The sequence below is a fragment of the Takifugu flavidus genome, chromosome 9 (assembly GCF_003711565.1).
Source record: "Takifugu flavidus isolate HTHZ2018 chromosome 9, ASM371156v2, whole genome shotgun sequence".
Taxonomy (NCBI): Eukaryota; Metazoa; Chordata; class Actinopteri; order Tetraodontiformes; family Tetraodontidae; genus Takifugu; species Takifugu flavidus.
Window position 1 is genome coordinate 10,270,317 of NC_079528.1, and position 21,128 is coordinate 10,291,444.

General features: G+C 45.8%; 4 protein-coding genes and 1 pseudogene across 23 annotated transcripts in view; all 5 read left to right on the top strand.

The window, feature by feature from the left end:
* The window catches only part of LOC130531666 (protocadherin gamma-C3-like), a 235,825-nt gene that overhangs the window by 205,957 nt on the left and 8,740 nt on the right, over nucleotides 1-21,128 (top strand). For 2 of the 20 annotated variants that reach the window (XM_057043763.1, XM_057043768.1), the window contains exon 1: nucleotides 13,344-16,085. The exons of 16 other annotated variants lie outside the window; for them this stretch is intronic. In XM_057043763.1, the coding sequence (XP_056899743.1) occupies nucleotides 13,611-16,085 (2,475 nt within the window). In that variant the 5' untranslated portion in view covers nucleotides 13,344-13,610. Of the gene's footprint in view, nucleotides 1-13,343; nucleotides 16,086-16,484; nucleotides 19,408-21,128 lie in introns of those variants that run through there. 2 more of the 20 variants (XM_057043764.1, XM_057043769.1) reach the window with 2 other exon arrangements.
* LOC130531670 (protocadherin gamma-C5-like) lies at nucleotides 426-3,763 on the top strand. Its single transcript, XM_057043791.1, has one exon. It carries the CDS (start codon nucleotides 854-856, stop codon nucleotides 3,407-3,409), a length of 2,556 nt encoding a protein of 851 aa, XP_056899771.1. The 5' UTR covers nucleotides 426-853; the 3' UTR covers nucleotides 3,410-3,763.
* Nucleotides 4,187-6,644, top strand: LOC130531876 (protocadherin gamma-C5-like). Its single transcript, XM_057044052.1, has 2 exons — nucleotides 4,187-6,109; nucleotides 6,183-6,644. The coding sequence occupies exons 1-2, from the start codon at nucleotides 4,187-4,189 to the stop codon at nucleotides 6,642-6,644; spliced, it is 2,385 nt and encodes a 794-aa protein (XP_056900032.1).
* Nucleotides 7,172-9,768, top strand: LOC130531716 (protocadherin gamma-C5-like). Its single transcript, XM_057043825.1, has one exon. It carries the CDS (start codon nucleotides 7,202-7,204, stop codon nucleotides 9,665-9,667), a length of 2,466 nt encoding a protein of 821 aa, XP_056899805.1. The 5' UTR covers nucleotides 7,172-7,201; the 3' UTR covers nucleotides 9,668-9,768.
* On the top strand, nucleotides 10,229-12,935 carry LOC130531671 (protocadherin gamma-C5-like; annotated as a pseudogene).

Below are 21,128 nucleotides of genomic sequence, written 5' to 3' on the forward strand. Positions count from 1 at the left end.
ATCTATCTATCTATCTATCTATCTATCTATCTATCTATCTATCTATCTACCTATCTACCTACAGTATCTCATATTCTGATGGTCCGTCTTTGTGCTTTACACACATTTTATGTGACTGAACAATACACACAAGTAAGTCTTTCACTAATCTGCTATCAAATTGCTATGGCCTGCATCGTGTTGGATGCGTCACGTGACTGTGGGACATTTCAGCACCAACAGTCTGGACAGCGACCATCAGTGGCCCTTCAAATCGTGTTTCGCTCGTGTTTACATATACAGACGTAAGAAAATATTTGATATTTTATGAAGTTTGACATTTTAGGTTGTCCGAAAATTTGTTATTATTTTATTATTATTATTATTATTATTATTATTATTATTATTATTATTATTATTATTATTATTATTATTATTATTATATCAAATGCCATTGTCCCCTCTTTTGTGTTTAAAAAGAAAATATTGTCATAGCTTGACATCTCAGGAATTTTGCGAACATCGTCTGTGGTGATATCACAACGGCGTCTTTGTGAGTTGGCTTTTTAAGGGTTTAGATCCAATTCTCTCTGATTGGATGGTGAACCTGCGAGCTGTGCACCAATAGGATTCAGAACTGTACAAAGCAATCCAGTCCCTGCCCCCAGACCAGCACCGGCGCTGTCACACGTATACTGCACGTCTAGAGAGCGACTGCTCCTGTTTTCCATGGCACTAATAACAGAATTTCATTATAAAATCATGCTAGAATTCCCTGGGTTTTTGTTTCAGGGAGTACAGATTGAAGTCACGGATTTGATCACGATTGTAAACAAGATCTCGTCGGAAATTCTTGCGTTATAGCGGAGCAAGGATGACAAAGACAATGGGAGACTGGAGGTGGCGGGCGCTTTGTTGCCATTATTTCTTTTTACTGTGGATTACAGCAAACGGACAGACTCGTTACAGCATCCCAGAGGAGCTGAACCAGGGGTCTGTGGTGGGAAATCTAGCCAAAGATCTGGGTTTGGGATTATCGGACATTTTCGACCGCAAACTGCGCGTCGCCGCTGAGGCTGGTAAGCAGTATTTCAGCGTGGATGCGGGGAAGGGCGAGCTGGTGGTGAACGACAGGATAGACAGAGAGGCTCTGTGTGGACAAAGCGCCAGCTGTGTTCTACCTCTACAAATAGTTGTTGAAAATCCATTACGGTCGCATCGTATTGAAGTGGAAATCAAAGACACAAATGACAATTCTCCCCGTTTTCTGACTGACGAGATTAACCTGAAAATCCCGGAATCGGTTGCTACTGGCAGACGTTTTCCTTTAGAAAGCGCGGAGGACCCCGATGTTGGAAGCAATTCTTTGAAAACATATTCTCTCAGCAGAAATGAACATTTTTCTCTTAAATTTAAAGACAGTAAAAACAGTAAAGCTGTACCGGAATTGGTCTTAGAAAAGCCGTTAGACCGAGAAAGGAACGCTCTCCATCGGCTGGTGCTGACGGCATTAGATGGCGGAAACCCGGCCACCTCAGGGACCTGTAACATTATTATTAGTGTTCTTGATAATAATGACAATTTCCCAGTATTCACAGAAAATGAATACAAAGTTTCATTAAAGGAAAACAGCACTAAGGGGTCATTCGTAGTTAAATTAACAGCCACAGATGCAGACGAGGGACTAAATGGGGAAGTTACTTATTTATTCGGTGCACGTACCCCAGAAAATGTGTTGACAAACTTTGAAATAAATGAAAGAACAGGAGAAATGTTTTTAAAGGGGACATTAGACTATGAGAGTAATAAATCATTTCTAATAGACATTACAGCCAAAGACAAAGGCACGCCTGAAATGGAGGGTCACTGTCGTGTGCAATTGGACGTGGAGGATATAAATGACAATGCGCCAGAAATTGTGCTCACTTCTAAACCCAGTTCTGTGCGTGAGGACGCTCCAAATGGAACTGTGGTGGCTTTGATTACTGCACGAGATTTAGACTCTGGTGAAAATGCAAGGGTGGCTTTATTGGTCCCAAAACGTTATCCCTTTACTTTAAAAGCATCATTTTCTAATAATTATGAACTGCTGACCAGTGGAGCTTTAGACAGAGAGAAATTCTCAGAATATAACATTGAGATCACAGCCACAGATTCTGGATCTCCTCCTCTGTCCAGTAAGAAAATTATACCTGTCAGCATCACTGACGTGAATGACAACCCTCCTGTATTCACTCAGCCCTCCTATAACGTCTATTTAAAAGAGAACGGGGTTCCGGGCTCGATACTGTACTCAGTATCAGCATCTGACCTGGATTTTGGTGAAAATGCTAAAATCTCTTACTCTATCCTGGACTCTAAAGTGCAGGATGTGTCGGTGTCCTCGTATGTTTACATTAACTCAGATAACGGCAGCATCTACAGCATGCACTCCTTTGACTATGAGAAGCTGAAGGTGTTTCAGATTCGGGTCCAGGCAAAGGACCAGGGCTCTCCGTCTCTCAGCAGCAACACCACCGTCCATGTTTTCATCCTGGACCAGAACGACAATGCCCCCGCTGTTATTTACCCCTCCTCTGCTGCCCTGGGCTCTCTCTCTCATCAGAGAATGCCTCGCTCTGCTAAAGCGGGTCACCTGCTGACTAAGGTGACGGCCGTGGACGCTGATTCTGGCCATAACGCCTGGATCTCCTACAGACTGGCCGAGGCCACAGACGCCTCTCTGTTCACAGTCAATCAGTACACGGGGGAGGTGAGGACTAAACGCGCTGTGTCCGAGCAGGACGACTCCTCCCAGAGGCTGCTGATAGAGATCAAGGACGACGGAGAACCCATCCAGTCCTCCACCGTCACGGTTTCTGTCCTGCTGGAGGACGGCCTCCATGAGCCCATCTTAGACCTGCGGCAGAAAATAGCCGAGCCCAGCCAGAAAAGCGGGAGAATCACCCTTTATCTGATCGTGTCTCTGGCCTCGGTGTCCGTGCTGTCTCTGCTGACTTTTCTCATCTTGGTGGTTAAATGCATCAGGAACAGCAGAAGCAGCGGCAGCTGCTGCATGAGACGCAGCGACTGTGATGATTACAAGAACCCCAACAGAAACCTGCAGATCCAGCTCAACACTGACGGACCGATAAAGTACGTGGAGGTCCTGGGAGGGGACATGATGTCTCAGAGTCAGTCCTTCAGGTCCTGCATGTCTCCGATGTCAGAGTACAGCGATTTCACTTTGATTAAACCCAGCAGCACCACAGACTTTAAAGAGGTGATCAGTGTTCTGGATGCGTCTTTACCCGACAGCACCTGGACCTTTGAGAGCCAGCAGGTGAGCTCATTGCATTTGTTTATTACTATTGTTTTCAGTTCATACAACAGCATTTGGAGTTTTGAAAAATCTGTATTGCTGTTATACCGGTTATACATTAGAGAATAAAAACATTCATATATTCCTATGTTAATTTTATATAACAAGCTGCTGCTTTGACCTTTTCAGTTATATGACTCTACTTTAAGGTCCTAACGTATATGGATTAGTCTTCCTGAACTCTGATTTAGATGTAAAGTGAACAGCTAAAGTAGTTTGATACCACTTTTGTATACTATACATAAATTAATTATCATCGAGGCTGATGTTACACCTTTGCATCTCATCATATCTGGACTTTGTTGACCTTCTCTGTCAACCTATACATCCATAAATGCGATCAAATGAATTGCTTTATCATTTGATACTTGAAGTGAGTCTTTTTGAAAACTCTAAAGATTTATTTTTTAAAATATTTTTTCTGCCTTTTTATAGCGTTATTTTTTTCTTGTAAAGATCACACTCTAGTGTTTTTAACTTCATGCAGCGTTGTCTGTATGTGTGTGTGTGTGTGTGTGTGTGAAACGGCGGGGGTGGGGGTCTGTTTGAATATAACTGGATGGGAGGTGGAGGCTGTGCACCAATGGCGTTGTGGTTGTACAAAGAGATCTACTCTCTCCCCATCATCCAGCACTGTAGCCAGTGTATTACCGTGAACGCCATACTTGAGGAAGACAGGCGGTCACGCAATGACCGAATGAAAGATATTTCTTGTAAATCGAGTGATGCGTGCGCTCACGCACTTTCGGGCTATTGCGAGTTGTTTCTCGTTGGAATTCTACCTTGATCTTTTTTTTCTCAAGAAGATTTCTATGGGGGATAACGTTCCTTTGTAACAAACCGAGGATGACAAAGACAATAGTCTGGATATGGCAGGCGCTCTGGTGGCATCATTTCTTTCTCACATGGAGTACAATAAACGCGCAGACGCGTTACAGCATCCCAGAGGAGCTGGAAATGGGCTCCACGGTAGGAAATCTAGCCAAAGATCTGGGTTTGGGACTATCGGACATTTATGACCGTAAACTGCGCGTCGCCGCTGAGGCTGGTAAGCAGTATTTCAGCGTGGATGCGGGGAAGGGCGAGCTGGTGGTGAACGACAGGATAGACAGAGAGGCTCTGTGTGGACAAAGCGCCAGCTGTGTTCTACCTCTGCAGGTCGTAGTCGAAAACCCGCTACAACTGCACCGTATAGAAGTCGAAATAAGAGACGTAAATGACAATTCTCCTAGTTTTCTTAACACCGATCATGTTTTAGAAATTGCTGAATCCACCGTTGTAGGTGTGCGATTTCCTTTAGAGAGCGCCGACGACCCCGATGTAGGCATTAACGCATTAAAGGCGTACACAATAAGTAAAGATGATTGTTTTACCTTAAAGATCAAAGAGATTGAAAACGGGCGTAAGGTGCCCGAGTTGGTATTAAATAAGTCATTAGACCGCGAGAAGAAAGCTATTCACAGTTTGTTTCTCACGGCTGTGGACGGAGGGAATCCAGTCAAGTCTGGAACTGCAAAAATAACAGTTAAAGTGCTTGATGTTAATGACAATGTTCCCGTATTCGAACATAGTGTTTATAAAATATCTCTTCCGGAAAACGGTGCAAACGGCTCGTTTGTAATCACAGTTAAAGCCACGGACATTGACGAAGGTCCAAATGGAGAAATTGAGTATTCACTCGGCGTACACACGCCACCATCCGTGCTGTCTATATTTCATATAGATGCTGTGACTGGAGACGTATCTTTAAAAAAACAACTTGATTATGAGACCCAGACATCCTATAGAATAGACGTTAGTGCAAAGGACAAAGGATTCCCGAAAATGGAGGGTCGTTGCAGTGTCCAGGTCGATGTATTTGATACTAATGATAATGCTCCAGAAATTGTGCTCACTTCAAAACCGACTTCTGTACCAGAAGACTCGCGCAGTGGGACAGTTGTGGCTTTATTAAGCGTCCGTGACCTCGATTCCAGTGAGAACGGTAAAGTGAAATTACAACTACCAAAACATTCGCCATTTACTCTGAAACCATCTTTTGGTAATAATTACGCGCTGGTTACCAGTGGTGTTTTAGATCGTGAAACTATTTCAGAATATAACATTGAGATCACAGCCACAGATTCTGGATCTCCTCCTCTGTCCAGTAAGAAAATTATACCTGTCAGCATCACTGACGTGAATGACAACCCTCCTGTATTCACTCAGCCCTCCTATAACGTCTATTTAAAAGAGAACGGGGTTCCGGGCTCGATACTGTACTCAGTATCAGCATCTGACCTGGATTTTGGTGAAAATGCTAAAATCTCTTACTCTATCCTGGACTCTAAAGTGCAGGATGTGTCGGTGTCCTCGTATGTTTACATTAACTCAGATAACGGCAGCATCTACAGCATGCACTCCTTTGACTACGAGAAGCTGAAGGTGTTTCAGATTGGGGTCCAGGCAAAGGACCAGGGCTCTCCGTCTCTCAGCAGCAACACCACCGTCCATGTTTTCATCCTGGACCAGAACGACAATGCCCCCGCTGTTATTTACCCCTCCTCTGCTGCCCTGGGCTCTCTCTCTCATCAGAGAATGCCTCGCTCTGCTAAAGCGGGTCACCTGCTGACTAAGGTGACGGCCGTGGACGCTGATTCTGGCCATAACGCCTGGATCTCCTACAGACTGGCCGAGGCCACAGACGCCTCTCTGTTCACAGTCAATCAGTACACGGGGGAGGTGAGGACTAAACGCGCTGTGTCCGAGCAGGGACGACTCCTCCCAGAGGCTGCTGATAGAGATCAAGGACGACGGAGAACCCATCCAGTCCTCCACCGTCACGGTTTCTGTCCTGCTGGAGGACGGCCTCCATGAGCCCATCTTAGACCTGCGGCAGAAAATAGCCGAGCCCAGCCAGAAAAGCGGGAGAATCACCCTTTATCTGATCGTGTCTCTGGCCTCGGTGTCCGTGCTGTCTCTGCTGACGTTTCTCATCTTGGTGGTTAAATGCATCAGGAACAGCAGAAGCAGCGGCAGCTGCTGCATGAGACACAGCGACTGTGATGATTACAAGAACCCCAACAGAAACCTGCAGATCCAGCTCAACACTGACGGACCTATAAAGTACGTGGAGGTCCTGGGAGGAGACATGATGTCTCAGAGTCAGTCCTTCAGGTCCTGCATGTCTCCGATGTCAGAGTACAGCGATTTCACTTTGATTAAACCCAGCAGCACCACAGACTTTAAAGAGGTGATCAGTGTTCTGGATGCGTCTTTACCCGACAGCACCTGGACCTTCGAGAGCCAGCAGGTGAGAGGGTGATCATTTTCATTATGTGTCTATAAATGTGAAGCCCTATGGTTGTTTTTTATTACCTTACCCAGATGATGCATTTTTGCTCATATTTATATTTTATTTTTACATTTTTTCATAGGTTTTTCTTTACTATATTGATACTTTCTACATTTTGTTTGATTATTCGATTACATATTTTTGTCTAAGAGGAATCCTATTAGAATTGTGCACGACAGTGGACGTGGGTTTATTCTCTGGAGCGCAGCTGTGTCTTTAAAAGCGCTCCACACATCCGCTTCCTATTGGCTTTCCGTGGTGGATGCGATGCACCAATAACATTCAGAATTGTACAAAGAGATCTTGCCCTCCCCCTTTCCAACCTCATCACTGTAAACGTTAACAATGCAAAGAGCTGAAGGACGGTGGAGATGCGCTCACGTCTCGGACCTGCGAGAGAAATGAAATTGTGAATTACAGCATCAGACATGAGCAAAAGCGTGTTGCGTATTTTATGGAGATAGACAATGTCTGTTGACGCTGGATTATTTTCGTGATGGAAAATAATTGATTCTAACGGACACAGGATGACAAAGAAAATGGAATACACAGACTGGCGGTGGCTTGCGCTTTGGTGGCATCATTTCGTTCTTCTGTGGAGTACAATAAGCGGTCAAACCCGTTACAGCATCCCAGAGGAGCTGAAACAGGGATCCGTGGTCGGAAATCTAGCCAAAGATTTGGGTTTGGGACTATCTAATATTTTCGACCGTAACCTACACGTCGCCGCTGAGGCTGGTAAGCAGTATTTCAGCGTGGATGCGGGGAAGGGCGAGCTGGTGGTGAACGACAGGATAGACAGAGAGGCTCTGTGTGGACAAAGCGCCAGCTGTGTTCTACCTCTGCAGGTGGTTCTTGAAAATCCTCTAAATTTGCACCGAATCGAAGTAGAGATCAAGGACATTAATGACAATTCCCCTACATTTCACATAACAGTCTTTAGACTTAATCTTTTTATCGAAGCAGCAGCGGTGGGAACTCGTTTTTCGCTGGAGAACGCAGAGGATTTTGACGTCGGTAGCAATGCTGTTAAATCTTACGTATTGTCCAAAAACGACTGCTTTACATTAAAAATGAAAGAAGTAGAGGACGGTAAGACGGTCCCGGAGTTGGTTTTAGAGAGGCCACTAGACAGAGAGAAGAAGGCAGTTCATCAGCTGCTCTTGACGGCAGTAGACGGAGGAAATCCGGTCCTATCTGGAACTTCGGAGATAACCGTGACTGTTCTGGACGCAAATGACAATTTTCCAGTTTTTGATAAAAACGTATATAAAGTTTCGTTGGGGGAGAACAGTGCAAAAGATGCATTTGTTCTAAAAATCACGGCAACTGATGCAGATGAGGGCTCAAATGCGGAAGTAAAATATTCGTTTGGTTCACGCACGCCAGAATCTGTTTTGTCAACGTTTGACATTAATTCGTTCACAGGAGAAATATATTTAAAGGGAAACCTAGATTATGAGAGCACCGCGTCATACAAAGTGGAAATAAGTGCAAAAGACAGCGGTTCCCCAGAAATGGAGAGTCACTGTCGTTTACAGATAGACGTTATTGACATCAATGACAATATTCCAGAAATCGTTGTCACGTCTAAACCGCAGGCAGTGCGGGAGGACGCACCGAGTGGCACAGTTGTAGCTTTACTTAACGCACGGGACGCAGATTCTGGCAACAACAGTAAAGTGACACTAGAAGTACGCAAAGGTTCGCCTTTTAGTCTAAAACCATCGTTTTCTAACAGTTACGCCCTAGTTACAAACGGTGCTTTGGACCGAGAGAAATTCTCAGAATATAACATTGAGATCACAGCCACAGATTCTGGATCTCCTCCTCTGTCCAGTAAGAAAATTATACCTGTCAGCATCACTGACGTGAATGACAACCCTCCTGTATTCACTCAGCCCTCCTATAACGTCTATTTAAAAGAGAACGGGGTTCCGGGCTCTATACTGTACTCAGTATCAGCATCTGACCTGGATTTTGGTGAAAATGCTAAAATCTCTTACTCTATCCTGGACTCTAAAGTGCAGGATGTGTCGGTGTCCTCGTATGTTTACATTAACTCAGATAACGGCAGCATCTACAGCATGCACTCCTTTGACTATGAGAAGCTGAAGGTGTTTCAGATTCGGGTCCAGGCAAAGGACCAGGGCTCTCCGTCTCTCAGCAGCAACACCACCGTCCATGTTTTCATCCTGGACCAGAACGACAATGCCCCCGCTGTTATTTACCCCTCCTCTGCTGCCCTGGGCTCTCTCTCTCATCAGAGAATGCCTCGCTCTGCTAAAGCGGGTCACCTGCTGACTAAGGTGACGGCCGTGGACGCTGATTCTGGCCATAACGCCTGGATCTCCTACAGACTGGCCGAGGCCACAGACGCCTCTCTGTTCACAGTCAATCAGTACACGGGGGAGGTGAGGACTAAACGCGCTGTGTCCGAGCAGGACGACTCCTCCCAGAGGCTGCTGATAGAGATCAAGGACGACGGAGAACCCATCCAGTCCTCCACCGTCACGGTTTCTGTCCTGCTGGAGGACGGCCTCCATGAGCCCATCTTAGACCTGCGGCAGAAAATAGCCGAGCCCAGCCAGAAAAGCGGGAGAATCACCCTTTATCTGATCGTGTCTCTGGCCTCGGTGTCCGTGCTGTCTCTGCTGACTTTTCTCATCTTGGTGGTTAAATGCATCAGGAACAGCAGAAGCAGCGGCAGCTGCTGCATGAGACGCAGCGACTGTGATGATTACAAGAACCCCAACAGAAACCTGCAGATCCAGCTCAACACTGACGGACCTATAAAGTACGTGGAGGTCCTGGGAGGGGACATGATGTCTCAGAGTCAGTCCTTCAGGTCCTGCATGTCTCCGATGTCAGAGTACAGCGATTTCACTTTGATTAAACCCAGCAGCACCACAGACTTTAAAGAGGTGATCAGTGTTCTGGATGCGTCTTTACCCGACAGCACCTGGACCTTTGAGAGCCAGCAGGTGAGCTGAAAACAATCTCTCAGTTACCTGGGCAAATGTATCCCAATTTTTAAACTGTTTTGATTGCTGAACTACTTCTTTTTTTTTTATTTTTTGCACTTTTATGAACATACTGTATGCTGTCAAAGTAAATGATTTATGGTGAATTTCCTTACATACATTCAAGCTTTCTCCCACTGTTCATAAATATGTTTAATTCAGTTCAGAAGACGTGCATTGCGCCATATATTTTTATTTCGTCCACCACAATAATCAAACAATATTAAATAGCTTGATTTTTGTCTGTGGGACAAAATATTTAGTCTTTTTCTTTTTAGTTTTATTGATTCATTATTGACATTAATTGGGTAAATGTTCTTAAAATATTTTTTTTTAAATATGTTGGCTAATTTTTTAAAATGAACCAATGGACGTCATGCAAGTATTTGAAGATCTGTTGGTTACTAGAGCGCCTGGAATGCTTGAAATTCGATTGGACAGTAAAGCCTGAAGCTGAGAACCAATAGGATTCAGGATTGTACAAAGAGATCCATCCCATCCACCCCCTCACACTGTCTCACCACGGTAACTCTGCAGTCTTCAAAGCTGGTGAATAGGTGCTGTTCGACGGTGTCTGGACGAAAATTGTGATTTTAAACTTTTCAAATATTCAATGATTAAATTCTGGGAATGTTCGGATTTATTGATGATCAACGTGACGGGAAATATTCTCTTTTGACAAAGCAGAGATGACAAAGAGGATGGCTTACAGGGACTGGAGGTGGCAGGCGCTTTGGTGGCATCATTTCTTTCTTCTGTGGAGTACAATAGACGGACAGACTCGTTACAGCATCCCAGAGGAGCTAAAACAGGGATCTGTGGTGGGAAATCTAGCCAAAGATCTGGGTTTGGGATTATCGGACATTTTTGACCGCAAACTGCGCGTGGCCGCTGAGGCTGGTAAGCAGTATTTCAGCGTGGATGCGGGGAAGGGCGAGCTGGTGGTGAACGACAGGATAGACAGAGAGGCTCTGTGTGGACAAAGCGCCAGCTGCGTGTTAACCTTACAGGTTGTAACAGAAAACCCGCTACAATTACACAGAATAGAAGTGGAAATAAAAGATATTAACGATAATTATCCAAATTTCTTAACGGGTGAAAGGTTTTTAAAAATAGCTGAATCTACAGCCGCTGGCGTCCGTTTCCTTTTAGAGACAGCACAAGATCCGGACGTTGGAAGTAACTCAGTAAAGTCTTACACTTTAAGTAAAGATGAATGTTTTAGTTTGAAAATGAAAGATTTGTCTGGTGATCGACAGATCCCGGAACTAGTGTTAGACAAAACCCTGGACAGAGAGAAACAAGACAGTCATCATTTATTACTCACAGCGATAGACGGAGGAAATCCCGTCAAAACGGGAACTACGACCATAATAGTTACTGTGCTGGACAACAACGATAATGTCCCCGTTTTCCAAAAACCGCTGTATAATATCAGTTTACCTGAAAATAGTTCCACTTCCTCCGTGCTTTTAAAGGTTGAAGCGACCGACGCAGACGAAGGTGTAAATGGAGAAATTGAATACTCGTTTGCTGAGCACACACCTAACCTGTTTTCCGATTAGATTCGAGTACAGGTGAAATATTCTTAGTTGGGCAGTTAGATTATGAAAAGAATATAATGCACGAAATGAGCATTTTTGCCAAAGATAAAGGACATCCTCAAATGGAAGGCCACTGTCGTGTGCAAATTATGGTAATAGATATTAACGATAATGCCCCTGAAATAATTCTCACTTCTGTCCCAAACCCCATACGGGAGGACGCGCAGAGAGGCAGCGTGGTGGCTTTAATAAGAGCAAGAGATGAAGATTCTGGTAATAATGGCAAAGTCATGTTACACCTTCCAAAAGATTCACCATTTACTCTGAAACCATCTTTTGGTAATAATTACGCGCTGGTTACCAGTGGTGTTTTAGATCGTGAAACTATTTCAGAATATAACATTGAGATCACAGCCACAGATTCTGGATCTCCTCCTCTGTCCAGTAAGAAAATTATACCTGTCAGCATCACTGACGTGAATGACAACCCTCCTGTATTCACTCAGCCCTCCTATAACGTCTATTTAAAAGAGAACGGGGTTCCGGGCTCGATACTGTACTCAGTATCAGCATCTGACCTGGATTTTGGTGAAAATGCTAAAATCTCTTACTCTATCCTGGACTCTAAAGTGCAGGATGTGTCGGTGTCCTCGTATGTTTACATTAACTCAGATAACGGCAGCATCTACAGCATGCACTCCTTTGACTATGAGAAGCTGAAGGTGTTTCAGATTGGGGTCCAGGCAAAGGACCAGGGCTCTCCGTCTCTCAGCAGCAACACCACCGTCCATGTTTTCATCCTGGACCAGAACGACAATGCCCCCGCTGTTATTTACCCCTCCTCTGCTGCCCTGGGCTCTCTCTCTCATCAGAGAATGCCTCGCGCTGCTAAAGCGGGTCACCTGCTGACTAAGGTGACGGCCGTGGACGCTGATTCTGGCCATAACGCCTGGATCTCCTACAGACTGGCCGAGGCCACAGACGCCTCTCTGTTCACAGTCAATCAGTACACGGGGGAGGTGAGGACTAAACGCGCTGTGTCCGAGCAGGACGACTCCTCCCAGAGGCTGCTGATAGAGATCAAGGACGACGGAGAACCCATCCAGTCCTCCACCGTCACGGTTTCTGTCCTGCTGGAGGACGGCCTCCATGAGCCCATCTTAGACCTGCGGCAGAAAATAGCCGAGCCCAGCCAGAAAAGCGGGAGAATCACCCTTTATCTGATCGTGTCTCTGGCCTCGGTGTCCGTGCTGTCTCTGCTGACTTTTCTCATCTTGGTGGTTAAATGCATCAGGAACAGCAGAAGCAGCGGCAGCTGCTGCATGAGACGCAGCGACTGTGATGATTACAAGAACCCCAACAGAAACCTGCAGATCCAGCTCAACACTGACGGACCTATAAAGTACGTGGAGGTCCTGGGAGGAGACATGATGTCTCAGAGTCAGTCCTTCAGGTCCTGCATGTCTCCGATGTCAGAGTACAGCGATTTCACTTTGATTAAACCCAGCAGCACCACAGACTTTAAAGAGGTGATCAGTGTTCTGGATGCGTCTTTACCCGACAGCACCTGGACCTTTGAGAGCCAGCAGGTGAGCAATGTGTCAAACAATATCCAAAGGAACCTTAATGCCATTACATGCTGCACCAATGCTTTTTTTTTCACGTCACCTTTTTTGTGAATAATAATACAATCATTTGGATTTGTTACATTAGTATATATGTTAAATAACTGGTGTCAGTTTAAATCTAGTTCTCTCTGTTTTAATTTGACATTGGGGCTCAGCATATGTTCATCATCTTTCCAGCCTGACTGTTTCAGCACCACGTTGGTTTGGACAGCGACACAAACTTCAGTCATTCATGGTCTTGGGGAAGAAAAGTGCCTTTTCTTATTGTTGGCAGACTCATACTCCGATCATACTGTTGCATTTTTATTTATAAAAACAAATACGTTTTTGATAATTTACCCTAATGAAGATTTACGCATTCAATACATACAGATAAAGAAACCTGTTTGTAATTGAAAGACTGAGTGTGTGCCTGCGCGCTTCTACGCGTGTGCGTGTGTATGTGTGTGTATCTTCAGCTGCAAAGCTCCATTTGCTCTCATTGGATGTGAGAGGCTGATGATGTGCACCAATAGACTGCAGAACTGTACAAAGAGATCTACTCTCATCCCCCATATGCAGTACCAGCATCCAAACCACACTGACCCGACTGCGAGAGTGTATAAATGGTTCATATCGGGCTAAAAGATTCTATTTTTATTTCATTTTTGCCAATTAACGACCACCTTTTGTTCAGAATATGCGACGCTCACGGACAATGGATTTTACCTTTGCATTTCCCTTTCTCGTCGGTTGGAAATAATGACGTTTAATGTATCAAGGATGACAAAGAGAATGGGATGCGGAAACTGGAGGTTTCGGGTGCTTTGGTGGAATCATTTATTCCTTTTGTGGATTACAGTAAACGGACAGACTCGTTACAGCATCCCAGAGGAGCTGAAACAGGGATCTGTGGTAGGAAATCTAGCCAAAGATCTGGGTTTGGGACTATCAGACATTTATGACCGCAAACTGCGCGTGGCCGCTGAGGCTGGTAAGCAGTATTTCAGCGTGGATGCGGGGAAGGGCGAGCTGGTGGTGAACGACAGGATAGACAGAGAGGCTCTGTGTGGACAAAGCGCCAGCTGTGTTCTACCTGTGCAGGTGGTGGTCGAAGACCCGCTACAGTTGCATCGAATTGAGGTTGAAATACAGGATATCAATGATAACTCTCCTGGTTTTATTTCAAATGAACTGACTTTGAAAATCGCCGAATCAGCGGCCGTTGGAACGCGCTTTCCTTTAGAGAGCGCACATGATCCCGATGTTGGCAGCAATTCACTTAAATTGTATACTCTTAGTAAAAATGACTGCTTTTCACTTAAAATTAAGGAAATCGAGGGTGGTAAGACCGTTCCGGAACTCGTGTTAGAAAAGCCTCTAGATCGAGAGAAGAAAGCTGTTCATAAAATATTATTAACGGCTTTAGACGGAGGAAATCCAGTCAGATCCGGAACCTCACAACTAACAATTAACGTACTGGACAACAATGATAATTTTCCGGTATTTGAAAAAAATGTTTACAAAGTAACCCTTGGCGAAAAAAGCTTTCAGGGGGCTACTGTCATAAAGCCAAAGGCAACAGATGCGGATGAAGGTTCTAATGGCGAAATTGAATTCTCGTTTGGCTCTCGGACGCCAGATTCCGTGTTATCGGTGTTTGAAATTAACCGATTGACGGGTGAAATCACTCTAAAGGGGCTTTTAGACTATGAAACCACGACGTCATACGACATTGATGTAACTGCCAAAGATAAAGGTAGTCCTGAGATGGAGGGCCACTGTCGCGTACAGGTTAATGTTTTAGACTTTAATGACAACCGTCCAGAAATCGTTTTTACTTCTCAGCCAAAACCAGTGCGCGAAGACGCACCGGACGGTACCGTAGTGGCGTTAATAAGTGCGCGAGATCTTGATTCCGGTGAGAACGGTAAAGTACTGTTACAGCTGCCCAAAGGGTCTCCATTTACTCTAAAACCATCTTTTGGTAATAATTACGCGCTGGTTACCAGTGGCGTTTTAGATCGTGAAACTATTTCAGAATATAACATTGAGATCACAGCCACAGATTCTGGATCTCCTCCTCTGTCCAGTAAGAAAATTATACCTGTCAGCATCACTGACGTGAATGACAACCCTCCTGTATTCACTCAGCCCTCCTATAACGTCTATTTAAAAGAGAACGGGGTTCCGGGCTCTATACTGTACTCAGTATCAGCATCTGACCTGGATTTTGGTGAAAATGCTAAAATCTCTTACTCTATCCTGGACTCTAAAGTGCAGGATGTGTCGGTGTCCTCGTATGTTTACATTAACTCAGATAACGGCAGCATCTACAGCATGCACTCCTTTGACTATGAGAAGCTGAAGGTGTTTCAGATTGGGGTCCAGGCAAAGGACCAGGGCTCTCCGTCTCTCAGCAGCAACACCACCGTCCATGTTTTCATCCTGGACCAGAACGACAATGCCCCCGCTGTTATTTACCCCTCCTCTGCTGCCCTGGGCTCTCTCTCTCATCAGAGAATGCCTCGCTCTGCTAAAGCGGGTCACCTGCTGACTAAGGTGACGGCCGTGGACGCTGATTCTGGCCATAACGCCTGGATCTCCTACAGACTGGCCGAGGCCACAGACGCCTCTCTGTTCACAGTCAATCAGTACACGGGGGAGGTGAGGACTAAACGCGCTGTGTCCGAGCAGGACGACTCCTCCCAGAGGCTGCTGATAGAGATCAAGGACGACGGAGAACCCATCCAGTCCTCCACCATCACGGTTTCTGTCCTGCTGGAGGACGGCCTCCATGAGCCCATCTTAGACCTGCGGCAGAAAATAGCCGAGCCCAGCCAGAAAAGCGGGAGAATCACCCTTTATCTGATCGTGTCTCTGGCCTCGGTGTCCGTGCTGTCTCTGCTGACGTTTCTCATCTTGGTGGTTAAATGCATCAGGAACAGCAGAAGCAGCGGCAGCTGCTGCATGAGACGCAGCGACTGTGATGATTACAAGAACCCCAACAGAAACCTGCAGATCCAGCTCAACACTGACGGACCTATAAAGTACGTGGAGGTCCTGGGAGGAGACATGATGTCTCAGAGTCAGTCCTTCAGGTCCTGCATGTCTCCGATGTCAGAGTACAGCGATTTCACTTTGATTAAACCCAGCAGCACCACAGACTTTAAAGAGGTGATCAGTGTTCTGGATGCGTCTTTACCCGACAGCACCTGGACCTTTGAGAGCCAGCAGGTGAGCTGACAGCAATCGTGCCAGTATGTACTTTATGATTCTGTCTTATCGATAATTCATCTTTGCAGTTCTCATTGTGTTGCAGCTGGTGCCTTTTCTCTCCAAACAACCACAGTTAATATATCGCCATGGGGGTTGTTTACTTTACTGTTTAAACAATATCATGATTAAGCTGCTTTTCCAGTAAAACTTTCTTTTTGTTTGAACTATTTATCTTCCATCTTCTCATTGCACGACATAATTGTTTTAGACAGTAGTAAGACATTTCTCTTTTCCGGGTTCAAGGAATCACACAAACACAAGTGGCCCTAACTTTCATAGGAACTCTTCTATCAGCTCTCTGTCAGAACATATGATATATTCATGTGTCATAACTAATATATCATTTATCCTGTTTTCATCTTGATTAGAATATCCAAACTTAGGTGTTTCCACTCGTTGAGTAGATCGGCTCTTTCCCTTCAACTGTCCTTTAAAATCCAAATCATGAGAATGAGTTTGATGTTTGGCAGTGAGTGAAAGTGAAAAGTTTGCTCTGCTCCTCATGTGAGCTGTGACAGAGATGGTTCAGCCCAGAGGGGAAGGCCTCTGTGGCCTCAGCCCGCCCACTGGGGGGAGTGAGGCAGAGGAGGCAGAGTCGAGTTTCACTGGAGGCACAAACTACTTTGATTTCCTCCCTCGTTTTCCCCTGAAAGCTCGGCCGTCATGATCACTTTCAAATTTCGGAAAGATCTACTTTTATATTTGGAACTTTTACTCTCCCACCGGGCTGCCTCGTTCTAACACCACTATGGAGACGTTACGGTGAACAAAGAGGAGTAAAAACTTTGCCATTCTCCGCTCCTCGGAGCGCAGCACAATGGACTCCAGACAGAGGAAGCGCTCCGGAGGAGGGAGGCTGTGGAGGCTCTGCTTTTCTTTAGCGTGCCTCTCCTGCGCGTCCGCTCAGCTCAGCTATTCGGTGTCGGAGGAACTAAGCCCCGGCTCCGTGGTTGGGAATATCGCGAAAGACTTGAGTCTCACAGCTGAGGGGATCGTCCAGAGGAGGCTACGGGTGCTTTCTGACTCCACAACTCAGTATTTTGAGGTAAAGCAGGCAACGGGGGACTTAGTGATTAAAGAAAAAATTGACCGGGAACAGTTGTGCGAATTAAGTTCAACGTGTTCACTTAATGTTCAAGTTCTCCTGGAGAATCCTTTAGACTTTCAGCGCGTCGCGGTGGACATTCTGGATGTAAATGATAACGCTCCCCGATTTTCAACCAATAATATTTCTTTGGAGATATCGGAGGCTGCAGCGCAGGGCACACGGTTTCGCCTGGAGAGCGCGCACGACCCAGACGTGGGGTCCAACTCGTTACGCACTTACCATCTGGAATCGAATGACTTCTTTATGCTGAAGGTGGAAACTAAAAGTGATGGTACCAAGTTTCCAGAGCTGCTGGTGGATAAAGCATTGGACAGGGAGACGCAGGCCTCGTTTCGCCTGTTGCTCACTGCTGTAGATGGGGGCCAGCCAGAAAAATCTGGCTCAACACTTCTGCTCATTAAAATTTTGGATGTAAATGACAATGCGCCGGTCTTTAATGAGCCCGTTACCAGAGTTAGACTGTTAGAAAATGTGGCGCTGGGCACTTTAGTGACGAAACTGAATGCATCTGACGCAGATTCTGGCAGTAATGGAGATATATCGTTCCTGTTTAGTAAATACACGCCAGAGCGCGTCCTCAATCTTTTCAGCGTGGATTCTAAAAGCGGAGAGATCCGCGTGAAGGCTGACGTGGATTACGAGAAGAACTCAGCATACCACATCACAGTGCAGGCCAGAGATGGGGGCTCTCCTGCCATGGAAGGCTCCTGCAACGTCATCGTGGACATCATCGATGTGAATGACAACGCACCGGAGGTCACACTGACGTCACTCACCAGTCCCATTAGGGAGGACTCGGCACCAGAAACTGTGATAGCGCTCATAAGTGCACGTGACTTGGACTCCGGTGTGAATGGGAAGGTTATGTTGACCATTCAGCCAGGTTTGCCTTTTAAACTCAATTCTGCTTTTGGCATGCATTACAGCCTCATCACTGCGGGGATGTTGGACCGTGAGAGTGTGCCAGAGTACACTGTAGTCATCAAGGCCACAGACGCCGGCTCCCCTCCCCTGTCCTCACAGACAACCTTTGTGGTGAAGCTGTCTGATGTAAATGACAATGCTCCCACCTTCTCCCAACCTTCATACTCTGTTGACATCCCAGAGAACAACGCCCTCAACACTCCGATCGCTGCAGTTTCAGCCACGGATCCAGACCTCGGTGAAAACTCACGCATTTCCTACTCCATCCTTCCCAGCACGGTTCTGGGCTCCCCCATCTCTTCCTACGTGTATATAAACCCGGAGAGCGGCCACATCTACGGCATGCGCTCTCTGGATCACGAGCAGCTTAATGCTTTTCGTATTGAGGTCCAGGCGCGGGATGCAGGGGCGCCCCCACGGACGACCAATGTCACCGTACATGTGTTTGTGGTGGATGTAAACGATAATGCGCCAATGCTTGTGCACCCCTCCCTGCCGAAAAACAAAATACTTGAGCTGACAGTGCCCCCATCTGCAAACGCAGGGTACCTCATTAGTAAGCTTGTGGGGGTGGATGCAGACAGTGGGCACAACGCCTGGCTGTTTTACTCTATCACCTCTGGACCAAATGCTGGCATGTTCCGTATCGGGGCGCACAGCGGCGAGCTCCGCACAGCCCACAAGTTGGCCGAAGAGGATGTCGGCTCCACTTATGACATTGTGGTCATCATTCAGGACAACGGAGAACCACTTAAGTCCTGCTCTGTGAACATTTCTATAATTGTGGATGAGAAGAGCACAGTCCAAGACCCTCCCATAAGCCCTCGTCACACACCCTTCTACAACCGTACCGGGATGTCAGACATCACTTTGTACCTCATCATCTCTCTGGCTTGTGTATCAGCTGTGTCCTTCATCACCTTCGTCATTGTCATGGTGCGCTGCCTAAGGCACCGTGGACCAGGGCTGGGAGGGTCCGACAGCTGCTGCTATGGGCGCAACAGGTCCAGCCGCTACCATCAGAGACCCAGCAAGGACCTGCACCTGCAGCTCAATACTGATGGACCAATACGCTACATGGAGGTGGTGGGAGGCCCCCAGGAGCCACACACACGCACCTACAGGCCTTGCTACTCCACCATCTCCAGTCGGAGTGACTTTGTATTTATGAAGACACCCATGCTGAGTCACAACAACACGCTAAACACAACACTCAGCAGGAAGTACCTAATGAACTCAGCCAGCGAGGTGAGAAGCAATGGATGGAGAAGCAAGCGTGATATTGGTGTGGTTTACTAGATCTGGTGGTTCTGTGGGTTTGAAAAATTCCAATATCGGATTTTTTTTTTAAAACCACATTCTTATGAATCCAGCAAATTCACAACAAATAGTTTTGACGCTTGAGAACTTTAACTCAGTCATGTAGCACTCTGCATAATTTCATCCCATTTGTTTTGCCTGATTTCATGGTGTGAAAAAGCTCTTAGAATTGTGTGTTACTCATCAGGTTTGGCCTTAACATTTCTGCTTGGAAATGGGGTTGCTGTCTCTGACTTTTGGAGAGTAACAAATCAAATGAAGATGCCTCCTATCTTCTAACAGATGGCAGGGGGGAGAAAAAATGTGTCCTGTTGTGTTGAGGAAGATGAAAATGTGTGAGGTGTGGAAAGGAAAGAGTCAAAGACTAGAGCAAGGGCTGAAAAACAGGAATTAGTGGGGGTCAGTGGCTTGACCCTTGACTTCCTGTCGTCCTCTGAACTATTAGTGATTGGTTCCAGAGTGTAGCATCACATAAGTCAGGCTGTTCTTGCTGTGTCAGGTCTGTAATGGCAGATTTAATGTCCATTCTTTCCTGAGTCAAGAATTATGTTAAAAAAAAAAAAATACAGGCACAATAGAATAATTAAATATGTAACACACTGTTCCAGGGAGGGTCCTGAAGTAAAGGAAGCCCTCAGAGGAAAATAAAAGGAGAGTGCTCTACCAGGGTTTTAGAAAGATTTGAGTATGAGATATTTATTGTCTTAAATCTGGCTTACTATCAAAGCTGTTCATTAACTTCTCTACAGACCACATTCTTGCATTGTATCAGAGACTTTCTTTGGTTTCACAAGTCTTGGGTCAGCAGGGTACCATCTGTCTCCCTGCTCTATTGACACGTGTGCACAGAGGACAACAGGGCCAAAAGAGAGGTGGATGAAAGAGAATGGAAAGATCCATGCATGTGTTCCTCCATGACAGTCTACAGGCTGCTACAGCTTTAGATTAGCCACCACCGCTCTGGGTGTTTATGTGATTGCGTGTGGGATTGCGTGCACAAAGAGAATGGCATAAGGCGTCCTGGTGTGTAATTTTAGCAGCACCCTGGGGCCTCACAGCCCAATCGTCTGTCACTCAGTCCCCTTTCTTTCTGCAGTCATGTGCATTCTGACATTTTGCCTCACTTAAAAAGGTAAAAGGTACTGACTGTAACCAGTATTTTATTAGAGATGTTGCTTTGCTTGAAACTGGCCTTAAACTAAAAAACCTTTTCACTGTAAAACAGTGCCATGTTTAATGGTCCTGTCCTGTCCTTGTCATGTTGGCACATGCACACATCTTCCAGTTTTGCAGTTATTCTTTTCCCTGTTTGAATGCTATTAAATATGCAAACAGACGGATCTGAATATCCCGCAGACTAGGGGCCACGTGTCTCCCGTATGTGGAAGGCCCACAGTGTGCAGAGTTAGGCGGAGTGTGTGGTAAATATACTTCTGTCAAACTGCACACATCATTAAAACTGGTTCATGCAGTCCAGGGGTGTTTGATCTGTGGCGTCATGTTTGACTGAGGGTGAGGAAAAACTCCAATTTAGCCCCACCCACTGTCTTTTTCTGTATTTGCTGTAACATGTTGCAGTTGTTATGCCTGTTTTTCTTCTATATGTGTAGATCATTTAAAATTCTACCACTAAAATCATCTTTAAGAGG

Excerpts from the sequence above, each read along its gene's own strand:
- LOC130531670 (XM_057043791.1), top strand. The coding sequence starts at position 854 with ATGACAAAGACAATGGGAGACTGGAGGTGGCGGGCGCTTTGTTGCCAT.
- LOC130531876 (XM_057044052.1), top strand. The coding sequence starts at position 4,187 with ATGACAAAGACAATAGTCTGGATATGGCAGGCGCTCTGGTGGCATCAT. Across the intron at positions 6,110-6,182 it reads AGGGACGACTCCTCCCAGAG|GACGGCCTCCATGAGCCCAT; the intron begins GCTGCTGATAGA and ends GTCCTGCTGGAG.
- LOC130531716 (XM_057043825.1), top strand. The coding sequence starts at position 7,202 with ATGACAAAGAAAATGGAATACACAGACTGGCGGTGGCTTGCGCTTTGG.